At 38.1% G+C, this 17,312-nt stretch overlaps 1 protein-coding gene across 1 annotated transcript in view; it reads left to right on the top strand.

Annotated features, from left to right (window-relative positions):
• LOC150096971 (sodium-coupled neutral amino acid transporter 7-like) overlaps positions 1-17,312 on the top strand; it is a 188,645-nt gene that overhangs the window by 86,528 nt on the left and 84,805 nt on the right. The window contains exon 3 of the mRNA XM_090408104.1: positions 2,794-2,915. Coding sequence (XP_090264230.1) covers positions 2,794-2,915 — 122 coding nt within the window. The remainder of the gene's footprint in view (positions 1-2,793; positions 2,916-17,312) is intronic.

The raw sequence follows: 17,312 nt of genomic DNA, 5'->3' as shown, positions 1-17,312 counted from the left end.
TTGGGATAGGTACTGGGACCTCTACTATTTAACCTTTATGTCAATGAGTTGCAGGGGAATATTCAGTTGTTTGCAAATGATGTGAATCTAGAAAGGGTTATTAATGATTGTGTTGATGTGGGTCTTCAGGATTTGAATAAGCTTGCCAGCTGGATGATTAAATGGGAATATCAGTTAGATGTAGCAAAATTAAATTTGAAGTTGAAATTTGGTAGAAATCGATAGAAAGACTTAATACTCTTTTGTTGGTCTTCTCTGAACTCTCTCTAAGATATTTTTATTATTATTATTATTATTATTAAACAAGATCTCATGGAGTCAAAGACTCATCTAGGAGGTCCTTTTGTCTCACACACATCTCATCATACCGCATCTTAAACACATTCAAACTCCTTGCAGACACCACACTCTCAGGCAAGGCATTCCAATCACTCACAACTCTGCACGAAAAAAACCTGCCTCTCACACCCTCTTTATACAGTTTCCAGGGATGACCTCTGGTTCTCCCCTGATCTCCCACTATTCTCTGTAGAACTTCTCCACCATTGATCCTATAACAACCCCTTACCAACTTGTAGGTCTCTATCATATCTCCCCTCTTCCTTCTCTCCACTAGACTCTGCAAATTACATCTTTTCAATCTTTCCTCATACTCGACATTCCAGAGGTCAGAAACTACCTTAGTCAGTCGCCTTTGGACCCTTTCCAACATCTCTTCATCCTTCTGAAAACCAGGTGACCAAATCTGGGCACAATAGTCCATGTGTGGCCTAATCAAAGCCTTATACAATGGAACAAGAATCTCCCTACTTCTACACGTCATTGTCCTCCGCATCATTCCCAGAAGTCTTTGTGTTGTCTTCACAATTTTGGCTATGTGTCCCCTAAATTTTAGATCCTTATCCACTATTTCCCCCAGATCTCTTATTTCCTCTACTTCCAACAATATATTCTCACCAAGCATAAATTCTGCATCCCATCTTTGTTTTCCAAATTTTAAAACCTTACATTTTGCAACATTGAACTCACATCCCCATTTGCTTGCCCAATCACTCATAATAATAATAATAATAATAATAATAATAATAATAAATCATTCTTATTTCCTCCACCTCTAACAATATATCTCCACCAAGTGTAAATTCTACATCCCATCTTTATTTTCCAAATTTTAAAACCTTACTTTTAGTCTTCTTGTAAGGCCTCTCTTTACTACACCTTACTTATCCTCTCATAAACTAGATGACTAGATCAGTAGTCTATATGTCCTAATCAAGGCCTTAAAAATCAAACCATAACCTATTTGCTTCTATATTTTACTATCCTTCTCATCATTGTCATAATCTGTTGTGATATCCTTACAAGTACCTGTCCTCCACAATTCCTGGATCTCTTATCTCCTCCACCTGCTTCAAAATTTTTCCAATTGTATACTCTGCCTCCCACCCCATCTTTGACTGCCAAATTTCAAAACTTTACAATTTGCAATATTGAAACAGTAGTTCAACTCACTTGCCTACTCGTGCAGTCTAATTAGAAACTCCTGTAATGGTCATATCATCTGCTCTGCTCTTTATAGTTCTTCCCAACTTTGCATCATCTGCAAAGAGCTGTCTATCTCCAGGTATCTCCCAATATCATTAGCATACAGGTTAAATAATGGTGCCAAAATAAATCCTGCAGCATGGCATGCCACTAGTGACCTCTCTCGTTAAGAAGACCCCCCCCCCCCCAATACAACTTACTGATACCTCTCTGACACCCACTCACTTATCTGACTTGCTGATCTATTTTATAATTCCATCCATTCCTGTTCACCAACTCTTAGGTTCTGTTTAAGTAATTATCTTTCAGTAGCTGCATAAATTCCATTTCTTACACCTCATATGCCTTTCCACTCTGTCATCATAGTTGAGGTCTTCCTTGATAATTATTTGCACTTGACTCATTCAGCCAATCTTCTGATGCACACATTTTATATTTTTCTCTATAACCCCCTCCCGAGGCCTATAGCAGCAACTTAATATATTTCTTGGATTCTCTCTCACATCAAATGTTGCTTCCCACAACCTTTGCAAACCCCTCTCCTATTCTGTTCTCTCTGTCCTTCCTTAAATACATTATCCTTTATATTCTATCCCTATATCTCCTCCATTAACTAAATCTCACCAATGCCTATAATCTTTGGCCATGTTGAACTAACCAATCCTAAAATTCCTCACCCTTATTCCTGATGTTTCTGGCATTTGTATACATGAATTTCAGTATCCACTTGTGTGCATGTTTCAGTGACTGATCCATTTCATATTTGAGACCTGAGAGATTCCATTTTAGCATTCTCATTCTAACATTCACTTCAAACATTTATGCATGCACACCTGTTTACCTTAAAGAACAAAGGCATGGACACAGCTAATTCTTCAGCACATACTGTTATAATGCTTTGAAATCTTATTCAACCCAGTGGTGTTGTGTTAAGATTTTTAACATAATGTTTCATTTACTTAATTTTGCAGTGGTGACATTTTAAATGTTTGAATTGTTGTATTCAGAAAGCATACAGATAAATTCCTTTTTTTCTTCCCATTTTTTCTTATTTAACTGAAAATTCACAATATTATTTCACCCCAGTTTCTTTAAAGTAGAAGTAGTTGTCATCACTTTTGCCATTCACTACAGTATATACTTAATATAAAGATTTCTGTGAATTCTTAATATGATTTTTTGATTCTGAAAGATTGAATAACTTTACAACCAAAAAAAAAGTTTTTTAATCTTACTATTCTGTTTTAGGAACCAGCTGGCCTGTAGCTTCATTCCTTCTGGTCAATGCTGCACTTGGTGCTGGTGTTCTGAACTATCCCTATGCTTATGATAAAGCTGGAGGTATTTATTTTGCTGCCTTCTTGCAGTTGGTATGTGTATACTGTTTATTTTTTGTAACTGATATATTTAATATATTGCAGTGAACAAAATTATTAGACTTTTTAACATAACTTGGAAAGTTTGTGATACATAACATTGTTTTTATTATGTAGTCTGTATGATATTTTAAGCTTAAGCAGGCAAATAGGTATCTTGGTTCTTCAAAAATAAGATATTATATGATTATTAAAAGAACACGTAAGACCACAGTAATAACGTTTAATTAATAAGGTACAGATATTTCATACTAAAACTAATAGTACATCTTCAGTGTTACAAACAGTTACTGTTTGTAACACTGACGATGTACACTGTTTGTAGCACTGAAGATCGGAATAGGCCTAAGTTCGATTTTCGTTGCGACGGGAGGAATCTTTATCTGGACGATTTCAATCGAAGGTGAGTTAGCCGATCTCATACAGAGGTAGCAGGGTTTTTCATCCCACATACAGACAAATCAGCCCTTCAGAACACATGCAATTTACAGACAAAAAATACTAGTTGTGGTGGAGGTAGGCGATAGATGGCGTTGATGGAGATGATTCGTAGTAGAGGTTCAGTGTGGTGGTTGAGACAGTTGTAGGTGTCCTCCCACGATGAGTCTTCGGACTCCTTGGAGGTATCAGGAATAATAATAATATCTGTACCTTATTAATTAAAAGTTATTACTGTGTCTTATGTATTCTTTTAATAATTATATTATTATTATTATTAAACAAGACCTCATGGAGTCAAAGACTCAGCTGGGAGGTCCTTTTATCACACACACAACATCTCATCGTACCGTGTCTTAAACACACTCAAACTCCTTGCAGACACCACACTCTCAGGCAAGGCATTCCAATCATTCACAACTCTGTACGAAAAAAACCTGCCTCTCACTCCCCTACTCACACCCTCTTTATACAGTTTCCAGGGATGACCTCTGGTTCTCCCCTGATCTCCCACTATTCTCTGTAGAACTTCTCCACCATTGATCTTATAACAACCCCTTACCAACTTGTAGGTCTCTATCATATCTCCCCTCTTCCTTCTCTCCACCAGACTCTGCAAATTACATCTTCTCAATCTTTCCTCATACTCAACATTCCAGAGGTCAGAAACTACCTTAGTCAGTCGCCTTTGGACCTTTTCCAACATCTCTTCATCCTTCTGAAAACCAGGTGACCAAATCTGGGCACAATAGTCCATGTGTGGCCTAATCAAAGCCTTATACAATGGAACAAGAATCTCCCTACTTCTACACGTCATTGTCCTCCGCATCATTCCCAGAAGTCTTTGTGTTGTCTTCACAATTTTGGCAATGTGTTCCCTAAATTTTAGATCCTTATCCACTATCACCCCAGATCTCTTATTCCCTCTACCTCCAACAATATATTCTCACCAAGCATAAATTCTGCATCCCATCTTTGTTTTCCAAATTTTAAAACCTTACATTTTGCAACATTGAACTCACATCCCCATTTGCTTACCCAAACACTCAATTTATTCAAGTCTTCTTGCAAGGCCACAACATCTTCACTACTCTTTATTGTTCATCCAAACTTTGCATCATCTGCAAACAACTGTATATCTCCATCCAAATCTTCGCCAATATCATTAATATACAAGTTAAATAGTAATGGCCCTAAAACAGACCCCTGAGGCACTCTACTAGTGACTTTCCTTTTCCTGGATATCGCACCCCCATACACAACTTGTTGAAACCTATCAGATAGCCAGTCTCCAATCCAATGCACTAATCTAATATCTAACCCCATCTGCTCTAGTTTGACTGTCAACTTATCATGAGGTACTCTATCAAAAGCTTTTGTGAAATCCAAGTAAATCCAAGGATTAAAATCAATGATAAGGAAAAATAATAAATATCAGGAGTGGAGTAAGACAAGGATGTATACTTTCATCACTTTTATTTAATTTATATATTGAAAAGGCCATTCAGGAAACTAAAGATAAAATAAATAGTGGCATAAAGATAAATAAATGGTGAGCAAGTCATGTGTATAAGATTTGCTGATGACATAGCCCTTGTAGCAGAAAACAGAAGAACGTTAAAAACAATGCTAGAATTACTAAATAATAACCTTGAAAAATATAAAATGAAAATCAACACAGATAAGACTAAAATCATTGTTACAGGCAAAATCCCTATCAATCCAGAGCATATAGACATTAGCGGGGAACAAATAAAACAAGTGAAAAGCTTTATATATTTAGAAAGCCTAATAACCGAAGATGGCAGAACAAGAGAAGACATAAGATCAAGAATAAACAATGCAAGAGCTCAATTCTCTAAGATGAAAAGCATTTTAACAGGAAACCTCAACCTACAATTGAAAAAAAAAAATAGTAAAGACATTGATATGGAGCATTGCACTGTATGGATGTGAAACCTGGATTCTAGGCAGAGAAGATGTAAGAAGATTGGAGGCTTTTGAAATGTGGTGCTGGCGTCGCATGAACAAAATAAAATGGACAGAAAAAAAATCAATCCAACAAGTCCTGAGAGAGATAAACAAAACAAGAACTCTAATAAAATCGATCAAAATTAGAAGGGATAGGTGGTTTGGACATATACTTCTACATGATGGACTTGTGAAAAGAATAACTGAAGGCAAAATAGAGAGGGAAAGAAGAAGAGGCAGACCAAGGAAAAGCTTTCTTGACCAAGTCAAAGACAGCACAGGTTTGAGGAGTTACCAGGAGGTTAAGAAGAAAGCCAATGACAAAGCAGAATGGAGGAAATTGCTGCTGAGCTACCAGTCCCAAGACTGATGCAACTGATGATGATGATTTACAAAACAAACTTACATTAGAGCCTACCAGTTTCTCCAGCAAACTGTCTGGCTTTTTCAAGGCGTTTGTTTACGGAGACATAAAAACTAGTAAATGCAAATTGAAAGGAACATAAAAAACATTGTAAACCAACTAGTAGCTAAGGTTACACGTTCGCGTGACAGAGAGGACTTATTGTTCTTATTCATTATCACACATGCATGTTTGTTGTAAATGTGTAATGTGATTACTGGCTAGCTGTAGTTCAGATTGATTTAGAGAGAGGATCGGGTTTTTCCACAAACTATTTAGGATTGCACCCTGATTTCTGTTGAGGTTTCCACCGGTTATTAACACTATTTTGGCTTCCTTGAATAAACGATGTCTGTAGTCGTCATCCAGATATGGTATGGAGCTGTTTTGTCACTCTATCGTGTGATTAGATGTACAGAAATGATGTGCTAAGCCGGAAGAGATACTTCTGTTGTGGTTTACATCACCAACATGTTCTTTTTTTATCTGATTTCTAAACTTCGTGAAGTTTGTCCGATGAGGCAAGACCACAGGAGCAAGGAATGTAATATACTCCTAGATATTTGTAGAAAGGCACCTTATCTTTTGGGGATCCTAAAACTTGTCTGATGCTGGTGGTTGGTTTGAAGACCACTCTAATGTTATAGGCTCTTAGTATTCTGGCTATTTGATAAGAAATTGACTTGATGAAAGGGATCACTACAGTAGAAATGTGCTGGGAGCGTGATTCTTCTTGTCTGGGGTTGTCACTGTATAGATATTTTTTGATGGTGTTTTGAGGATATCCATTTTGGAAAACAACAACCAACTGCATCTTTTAGACATCTTGATAAAGAAACAATCAAATAGTGTCAAATTATCTATTTACAGAAAGCCTACAGATACTGGAAGATATCTTCATTATACTTCAAACCATCACAAGACACACAAACTGAGCATTATCCACATGTTGAAATATAGAGCCAGAAAGTTTATATCAGAAGAGGAGGATGCACAGACTGAACTCTCACTAATAGCCAACACAGCTAGCCAGTAATCACATTACACATTTACAACAAACACGCATGCGTGATAATGAATGAGAACAATAAGTTCCCTCTGTCACGCGAATGTGTAACCTTAGCTACTAGTTGGTTTACAACATTTTTTATGTTCCTTTCAATTTGCATTTACTAGTTTTTATGTCTCCGTAAACGCCTTGAAAAAGCCAGACAGTTTGCTGGCGAAACTGGTAGGCTCTAATGTAAGTTTGCTTTGTAAATGGTCAGTAATAAATAAGTTTGTATTTTAACCTTTCGACAGCTTAAATGTCTCAATCATGGATGTCATTTTAATGTGGCAAAGTGTAAGGTTATGCAGTTTGGGGTAAAAACATTATCAGCAGTATACCACATTGGTGGAACTGTATTCCAGGAAATTGATGAGGCCAGAGACTTGGGAGTGTTAGTGGATAGGGAGTTAAAGTTTAAGGGGGGCACATAGCAAAAGTGGCTAAAGCAGCTCATCAGATCACTTGTTACTGAAGAATACTTTGACGAGGTGCAGATTATTGTTCTTCTTTATCGAGCCTTGACTACTACATGCAGATCTGGGTGCCAGGGTTTCTTGGTGATGAGGAGGAGGTGGAAAGAATCCAGAGGCAAGTGACTAAGATGGTAGCAGGTCTATGGAATGAATCTCACGAGAACAGGTTGAAGATTTGTTGGCTACAAAAACTGGTTGATAGGAGGAAAAGGGGTTGATATGATCGAGACATTCAAATTACTGAGGGGCTTTTACAAGATTAATTCAGAGGAAATTTTTCAGAACAGATGTGTTGGGGGAGAACCAGGAACCATCCATGGAAACTGAGTAAGAGTGTAATTAGCAAGGGTGTTAGAACTAAGTTTTTTGCTTGGAGAGTGGTGAATGAGGGGAATAGATTGCCAGAGGCTGTTCTGGATGCCATGACTGCAAATGAGTTCAAAGCAAAGTATGATAAATACTGCACAAATGCTGAGTAGTTCTTGTCATGATGTTTAAAATCTCCCTCGATCAGTCTTAAGGACTCCTTCTAGTTGCCAGTAATAATAATAATATCCCCCATAATCAACATTGTACAGTACTGATATCATTTTTATTAATCCGTCATTATTTCATCTTGTTCAAATCCCAGTGACCAGATCTTAGCACAGAAATCCAGATATGGTCTAATTAGTGCTTTATATGGGATCACCACCCTTTTATCTTTCATGGTCAATGTCATCTCCAGTATTGCAGCAATTCTTTGAGTTGTTTTCACAACACCTTTGCAATATATCCTCGAACCTCAAATTTCTATCACCCCCAAGGTCCCTTGCTTTCTCCAAGTGAGTGTATAGGATCCCATTTGTGGATTCCAAATTTCAAAATTCTAAATTGTCTTATAATTTTATATATTATATAAATTCCTATTGTCTTGATACTTCTGCATGCTTAATCATCCTTCAAGCCAGAACTTCATGGTTACTCTTATCAACTGGAAGCAGATATGGCATTGCAGTCATAATCTGATCCTCTGATGTTATTACTAAGTATAAAATTCTTCATTCTCATGTTCCCTTCACCACATGCTGCCTGAGAAAGTTGTCCCTCAAGAAGTCCAAAAATTCAGTTCCCTTAGTACCGTATGCTCTTTTATACAGTTTATATTGCTATGGTTCAAGTCCCCACCCCAAAGATCTCTTGCTTTGCCAAACTAATTTGCCTAAACATTTCCAGCTCATCACCATCTGTATTTACTGCTCTATAGCAACATCCCATTAAATATCTTATCCTATAAACTTCTATCTCACACCATCTAGACTCAAAGCCATTAGTATCATTTCCATTCTGATTATCTACCTGAGAGGGCCCAATTCATTTCTTATCATGAGTAACACTCCACCACCACTTTTCACTGATACCAAAAACTTTGGAGAGACTACTGAGTTAATCAATGCCACAAACTCATTTCCTTTATTCCTAATGTTCCTGGTATTTGTATACAGAAAAACCAGTGTAGAAGGGTGGTTCTGAAAAGTTCTCGGCCTAACAATGAAAAAACAAATTTATAATTTCAAAATTATTTTTATTTTTCAACATAATCTTCCTTACAAATAATACATTTATTCCAGCGATTCTCCTGCGCTATTATCCTGTCCCTGTAGTGGTTCTCAGTGAGATCTGCAAAATACCCCCTCTACAGCTGCAATCACCTCTTATTATTATTATTATTATTAAACAAGACCTCATGGAGTCAAAGACTCATCTAGGAGGTCCTTTTATCTCACACACATCTCATCATACCGGGTCTTAAACACATTCAAACTCCCTGCAGACACCACACTCTCAGGCAAGGCATTCCAATCATTCACAACTCTGCACGAAAAAAACCTACCTCTCACTCCCCTACTCACACCCTCTTTATACAGTTTCCAGGGATGACCTCTGGTTCTCCCCTGATCTCCCACTATTCGCTGTAGAACTTCTCCACCATTGATCCTATAGCAACCCCTTACCAACTTGTAGGTCTCTATCATATCTCCCCTCTTCCTTCTCTCCACTAGTCTCTGCAAATTACATCTTTTCAATCTTTCCTCATACTCGACATTCCAGAGGTCAGAAACTACCTTAGTCAGTCGCCTTTGGACCCTTTCCAACATCTCTTCATCCTTCTGAAAACCAGGTGACCAAATCTGGGCACAATAGTCCATGTGTGGCCTAATCAAAGCCTTATACAATGGAACAAGAATCTCCCTACTTCTACATGTCAGTGTCCTCCTCATCATTCCCATTAGTCTTTGTGTTGTCTTCACAATTTTGGCGATGTGACCCCTAAATTTTAGATCCTTATCCACTATCACTCCCAGATCTCTTATTTCCTCTACTTCCAACAATATATTTTCACCAAGCATAAATTCTGCATCCCATCTTTGTTTTCCAAATTTTAAAACCTTACATTTTGCAACATTGAACTCACATCCCCATTTGCTTGCCCAATCACTCAATTTATTCAAGTCTTCTTGCAAGGCCACAACATCTTCACTACTCTTTATGGTTCGTCCCAACTTTGCATCATCTGCAAACAACTGAATATCTCCATCCAAATCTTCGCCAATATCATTAATATACAAGTTAAATAGTAATGGCCCTAAAACAGATCCCTGAGGCACTCCACTAGTGACTTTCCTTTTCCTGGATATTGCACCCCCATACACAACTTGTTGATACCTATCAGATAGCCAGTCTCCAATCCAATGCACTAATCTAATATCCAACCCCATCTGCTCTAGTTTGACTGTCAACTTATCATGAGGCACTCTATCAAAAGCTTTTGCGAAATCCAAGTATATTACTGTGTATCCTTCTCCTCTGTCCAAGGAAGCAGTCACTTTATTGTAATAAGTAAGTAGATTACTAAAACACGACCTCCCTTTAGCAAATCCATGCTGTCCATCAAAGATTATACCATTGTTGTCAACCCAACTCTGGATCCTAGTTCTCACAAGCTTCTCCAACAACTTAACCACAACACCTGACACACAGATAGGCCTATAGTTTGATGCTTGAGTTCGATCACCTCCTTTATGAAGTGGTACAATCTTGCCCTCCTTCCACTCTTTAGGGACTTGACCAAGTGCAAGACTCGTATTAAAAAAATATGTCAAGGCAGGTGTCAACTCTCTGGCACATTCCTTCAGAATACGCGGTGATATATTATCAAGTCCCACAGCCTTATTTACATCTAGTTTACTCAACTCCCCAAACACCTCTTGCTCACTTACAGTCAGTCTCTCCTCCCCATCATCAACTGCTCTTAATCTCTCCATGAAGTCACATTCACAAGATTGAAAGATCTTTATGAACTGCTCATTAAGTATCTCCACCACACATTCTGCAACAGCTGTCTTTATACCATTTCCTCCAATCAATGTCATCCTTCCATAATCATTCTTTCTTTTGCTGGCTACATATCGAAAGAACTCCCTAGGATTCTTTTTAGCTTCATTAGCTAACTGCTGTTCATACCTCTCTTTAGCTACTCTCACCAACCAAGTCACTCTCCTTGCCTGGTCTTTGTAGAACTCATGAAATTGGTTACTTCCACTTCTCTTATGCTGCCTCCACAATGCCCTTTTTCTCTGTATTGCATGCTTAATCTCTTTATTCATCCATCTCACACCTAACTTATTTAACCTTCTCACCCGTGGTATACATTTAGACATTGCATCCACTAAATATTTTTTGAAAATCCCCCAAGCTGCATTGATCTCTTTTCCAGCTAACTCCTCATTCCATGCTACACCTGCAAGCTGTCTCCTGAGCTCTTCATAATCACCCCCCTTGTAGTTCCACATATACCCTTTTTTCACAGGGGTCCTTGCACTGCTGGCAACCACCCAAGTAATCACCTCATGGTCACTTTCGCCAATTGGTGGATGATTTGATACCTCATTGATAATTACATCCTCCGATGAGATGACCAAATCCAAGACCCTTAATCCTCTTGTGCCCTCTGTTACATACTGTCTGAGGTAGTTATCCCTCAAAAACTCAAGAAACTCATTTTCTTTACTTCCAGTTGCTATCTCTTCATTCCAATCTATATTGCCATAATTAAAATCACCCATAATGATCATCCTTTTCTTATTTGCTTGGCTTATTTGACTATACATTTCACTATCACCACCATCCACATTACCAGGTCTATAACAACATCCCACCAAGTATTTGAATCTATTCACCTCTATCTCACACCATACTGCCTCAAAACCACTGGCCCCATTTCCCCCTTCCATCTCTACCTTGTATGGACATAACTCTTTCTCTATCATCAATAGCACTCCCCCTCCCTTTTTACCCCTTCTATCCTCACGAAACACATCATACCTTTCCATCTCTATTCCTGTCAGGATGTCATCCTCATCTAACCATGTCTCACTTATTCCGACAATCTCTGGGTGCACAGACGCAATTAGTGCAACCATTTCATCCGCCTTGTTTCTTATACTTCTAGCATTGGTATACAAACACAACAACTCATTTCTGGATCTACAGCTAGTTCCACTGATACCACTCACTCGATGTGATCTCTCCATGCTGGACTGGGGCCATTTCCCTTTCTGCTTCTTCATTTTAGAACCCTTTGCAATTCCATCTGTTTCCTTTTGATCCCTGATCATCCCATTACTTTCCTGCCTACACATTCTCTCACCTCCTCTTGGAGCATCCACCTTTCTCACGCTGTGTATCCCTGTCCACCCTGAGCCTCCCCGTTTCCCTGTTCCTCTTGCACACCCATTCTCTCATTATCTATACTCATACCACTCACTTCCACATTCATTTCCACTCCTTCAATCTCTCCTGTCTTACTCTCCTGCTCTTCCACATCACTCCCCTCTCGATCTGATTCATTCTCTCTATTCACTTCTCTACCTTCCAGCAGCAGTCTCTCCAAGCGACTCACACCATAACCACTCAAATGCAGTCCATCGCTCCCATACAGCTCACTTCGTCCCTCAAACTCATTCCACACATTAACAAACTGTACTCCCATCTCCTCACACATTTCAGCCAGAATATCATTCATAATCCTTGCTCTCCGCCTCATTTCACCACAATCATACCTAGGCAACACACTGACCACCCTTCCTGTCACACTATTCTCCTTTATCTTTCCAAGCAGTCTCCTGACATTCATTCTGACATGCTCCTTGTTCTCTCTCAAATCATTCGTACCAATTAATACAATTAACTCTTTTGCTCGTTCCCGCCTCATATTCAATGCCTCAATCACTCTACTCATTTTACCGCCTGGAAAACATACCTTGTGCATTTTATCCTCTAGCACACCTTTAATAATGGAGTCACCATACAATGCCACTCGCTCATCTTTTGTTAACTCTTTCATGCCATCATGATTTATTTTAATAGTTTTGACCTGCATTCTCTTAATTTCATTCCGCATCCATTTCATTTCTTGCTTCATCCAATCCAATTCACCTTCTGAACCTCGCGACACATTCACTCTATCATTAAATCTTTCTAACTTTCTAACTCTCGACCCTCTCTTCTCACTTTCCCTCTCATTCATCCTTCTTTGTTTCCGTACTTTCGGTCCAACATACGTCCAACTTTCACTGTCATTCTTCTCACTTTCACTCTCACATATCTTTCTTTGTTTCCGTACTTTCGGACTAACATGCGTCCAACTTTCGCTATCATTCTTCTCACTTTTACTGTCATTCATCATTCTTTGGTTCAGTACTTTCGTTCCAACATGCGTCCAACTTTCGCCATCAGTCATTCTTTTTTCGCAATCATTCATTCTTTCGATTTTTTTTACTTGCGATTTCTGCACCACGCCATTTCTACTTTCATTCGTTCTCTCAATTTCGTTTCTTTCCGCCTCACTTTCGTCCCTCTTGATTCGAAGAAAAATGCTGACCAGCGAGGAAGAGTTTTAGTTTTGGGAAGAGACAGAAGTCAGAAAGAGCCAAATCTGGAGAATAGGGTGGATATTCCAACAATTCATAGTGCAGATCCCTTAATTTTCCCATTTCCCAAACATCTTTGTGGGCAGGTATATTGTCCTGATGAAAGATGATTCTTTTCTTTTCTTCTGCAAACCGGGTCTTTTCTCACAAATTTTTTCATCTAGTCTGGTTAAAAGATCAGAATAATCTTCTCCAGTTATTGTTTTACCCTTTTCAAGATAATTAATAAACAAAATACCTTTACCATCCCAAAACACCGATGCCATGACCTTTCCTGCTGATGGAACCAACTTTGTTTTCTTTGGCACTGAAAACCGGCTTCTGTCCAATGTTTGACTGCTGTTTGGATTCTGGTGTGTAATGCTGAATCCAAGTCTCATCCATAGTAATAAATCGATGTACAAAATTAGTTTCATTCTTGTTAAAATGCTCCAAGCACTTCAGAGATTTTCATGCGAGTGCATTTTTGATCTGCTGTGAGCAAGCACAGCATCCATCTTGCGCAAAGCTTTTTCATTTGCAAATCTTCATTCAAAATATATCCTACACGTTCTTCTGAAATGCCTATAGTCTCAGCAATTTCATACGATTTGACTCGCTGGTCATCCAATACCATATCGTGCACTTGATCAATGATTTCTGGTGTTGTTACACTTTTTGGACGTCCTTCACGTGGATCATCGTCAAGGCAGGTATGGCCATATTTAAACTTGGCAGCCCATTTCTTAGTTGTTGAAAATGAAGGAGAAGAGTGCCCATAAACTTTTATGAACTTCGAATGAATTTCTTTTGGTGTTAAACCTTCTTTTACAAAGAATTTTATAACCACACGGTGCTCAATTTTATCCATTTCAAGGGATTCAGATGACACTTTTGTTTCAGACAGCTGTATAAAACAAACTACTTGATAGAATGACTTGCAATTTCACATGGATGCTTATAACAATTGTACCAACTCAGAAAAAAAAAATCATGTCGATAGTGTTGCCATCTATGGTCGAGACCAAGACTTTTCAGACCACCCTCATAATGTACAAGATGTACACTAAATTTCTCATTGTCCACAAATGCATACAACTGGCATCTAGATGCTGTTGTATTACTTCATCATGAGTTAGTCTGTGAATATCACCATTGTTATTATTTTTATTTTCTTCACCTCCATGAAGTTACAAGACTCATGGTGGGAGGTCAACACTAACCAATACTAAGTCTATTGTACTATTTCTTAAACTCATCTACTGTTTGCACTTTCAGTCCTATCAGCATAGTTTAATTTTTGTTCAGTTGTATGATTTTCAAAATGAGTGCTATAAAAGGACAATGTAAAAATATTGTTTTAAACTTAATAAATTGTTTCTGAGACCTTTGAAATATTTCTGAGGGCAACATCTGAGGAAAAAAGGCAATGGAAAGTCCATGACTTTCTCCAAAGAAAGTCACAGGTCCAGTCAAACACATGACAATTATCAAAAACATGGTGGTTTTATTTCATTGTAAAGGAGTTGTGTATCAGGAATTCATTTCTGTATGCTACACTTGTCAACCAACAATCTTACTCAAGTATCCTAGGGATTTAAGGGAAGAAATTCACTGAAAATAATCAGAAAGTGTTAGAACTGGTTGCAACATTGCAACAGCTTTTTTAATGTTTTTAAGAATTTTATATACTCTATGTTCTTGCACTTGGTCTCAAAAAAAGCTGTTGCAATGTTGCAACCAGTTCTAACACTTTCTGATTTCATATCACCCTCAGAGTATCTAGATCTCATTTACACAGCATAAGGTATAAATATTTTTGGAGTATGTTTTGATTAAGTGATAAGGATCTAAAATAGATTTCAGTTTTTTTTTTTTTTTAGTCGGGTGTAGCTGTTCTGCTGTTCCTTGGTCATATGGAAGAATAGGAAATTCTCCTTTGAAATTAATGGTTGTGAGTTTAGAAGAATTTCTAGGCTCTAATGATAATTGCATATTCTTTTTGCATAAACATTGTTTGGGGAATATGTTTGTCAAGCATTGTAATTATTCTTAGGGTCTGGATATTGACTGGATAGTAGTTCTCTGTGTGAACAAGTATTTAGCTCACTGTTTTCTGTACCTGTTGCAGGTAATTAAAATGAATGTAAAGGTTAGCATGAGCCATTTTGAATTAGATGAGGTAGTTGGTCTGAGGGTAGATCTGTATTGTCATAAGAAATGGCTCTCATTGAAACCATCAGTGTCTTCAGATGGTTTCAACATGGTTGAAACTATCTGTTTCAACCAACAGAACTGTGAGTTCAAATCCCACAATGGGCATGGATGGTTTATGAATGTCTTTAGTTGGAAGATAAATAATATTGCTCAGTATGAGATTATTACTCTGTTTACTTGGAGGCCTAAAGTGCCTTTTATGTAGTCTTCTTAAGTGTATTGTATGTTAATGATATTGGGGAAGATTTGGGGGATATTCAGTTGCTTGCAGATGATGCAAAGTTGGGACAAACTATGAGGAGTAGAGCAGATGCTGTGACCTTACAAGAAGACCTGAATAGATTGAGTGAATGAGCATGGGAGTGGGGATGTCAGTTCTGTGTTGCAAAATGTAAGGTTTTAAGTTATAATAAATTTAGTTTAATCCTTTATCCAAGTGTAAGCAAATAAAGTTTGCACCTGAAAATATCTTCAGGACTGAGGTAAGGTGGTAGATCCCTTGGCAACTCGTAGCAAAGGTGGATCAAGCTCTCATCATTCCTTGTCTCAGTATCTCCCATAATGCAAAGCACATCTCCTTGTGGACATGTATACTGCTATGCATTAAGGGAAGGGCCACTATCCAGACTGGTTTCGACCTTTATCGAGGTCTCGTCAATGGGAGGCAGTATAAGATCTTGATCCACCTTTGCTACGAGTTGCCAAAGGATGTACCACCTTACCTCAGTCCGTCCTGAAGATATTTTCAGGCACAAACTTTGTTTGCTTACACTTGGATAAAGGATTAAACTAAATTTATTATAGTCTAACCAAGTGCAAAATAAACTTCCAACATCTTTCTCTAAATCCAGAGTAATTTAATAATAAGGTGGTACACCGGTTGTTAACTCATATAGGTAAATATGACCTCTCCATTGCTTCTGGCTTAGTATCACCACTCTGAGTTTGATTCCCACTGACAAGACCTCAATAAAAGTCTAAACCGGTCTGGGTAGTAGCCCTTCCCTTAATGCATAGCAGTATACATGTCGGCAAGGAGATGTGCTTTGCATCATGGGAGATACTGAGACAAGGAGTGATGAGAACTTGATCCACCTTTGCTACGAGTTGCCAAGGGATGTACCACCTTACCTCAGTCCTGAAGATATTTTCAGGCACAAACTTTGTTTGCTTATACTTGGACAAAGGATTAAACTAAATTTATTATAGTCTAACCAAGTGAAAAATAAGGTTTTAAGATTTGGGAAACAAAGATGGGATGTAGAATTTATGCTTGTTGGTGATATATTTTTGGAGGTGGAGGAAATAAGAGATCTTGGGATGATGGTGGATAAGGATCTAAAATTTAGAGGACACATTGCCAAAATTGGGAAGACAACACAACAAATTCTGGAAATGATGCAGAGGACACTGACTAGCAGAAGTAAGTAGATTCTTGTTCCATTGTATAAGGCTCTGATTAGGCCACACATGGACTACTGTGCACAGATTTGGTTACCTGATTTTCAAAAGGATGAAGAGATGTTGGAAAGGATTTATAGGCCACTAAAAGACTGAGGTAGTTTTTGATCTCTGTAAAGGGAAGATGCAATTTAGAGTTTAGTGGATTGGAGGAAGAGGGGTGATATGATAGAGATGTATCAACTTCCAACATCTGACATCCAACAAGTTGGTAAGGGGTTGTTATAGGATCAGTGTTGAAGATGTTTTTCATAAAATGATGGGTGATCAGGTGAGAACAAGAGGTCATTCCTGGAAGCAGTAGAAGCAGACTGTGAACAAGAGAGTGAGAAGCAGGTTTTTTGCATGCAAAGTTGTGAATGATTGAAATGCTTTGCCTGAGAGTGTGTTTAAGGTGCAGTATGATGAGCTGTGTGTATGACAAAG

The sequence above is a fragment of the Typopeltis vanoorti genome, chromosome 18, assembly GCF_054136105.1.
Source record: "Typopeltis vanoorti isolate ZY-2024b chromosome 18, IOZ_Tvanoo_1.0, whole genome shotgun sequence".
Taxonomy (NCBI): Eukaryota; Metazoa; Arthropoda; class Arachnida; order Uropygi; family Thelyphonidae; genus Typopeltis; species Typopeltis vanoorti.
This window is presented reverse-complemented; position numbering and strand designations above follow the sequence as displayed.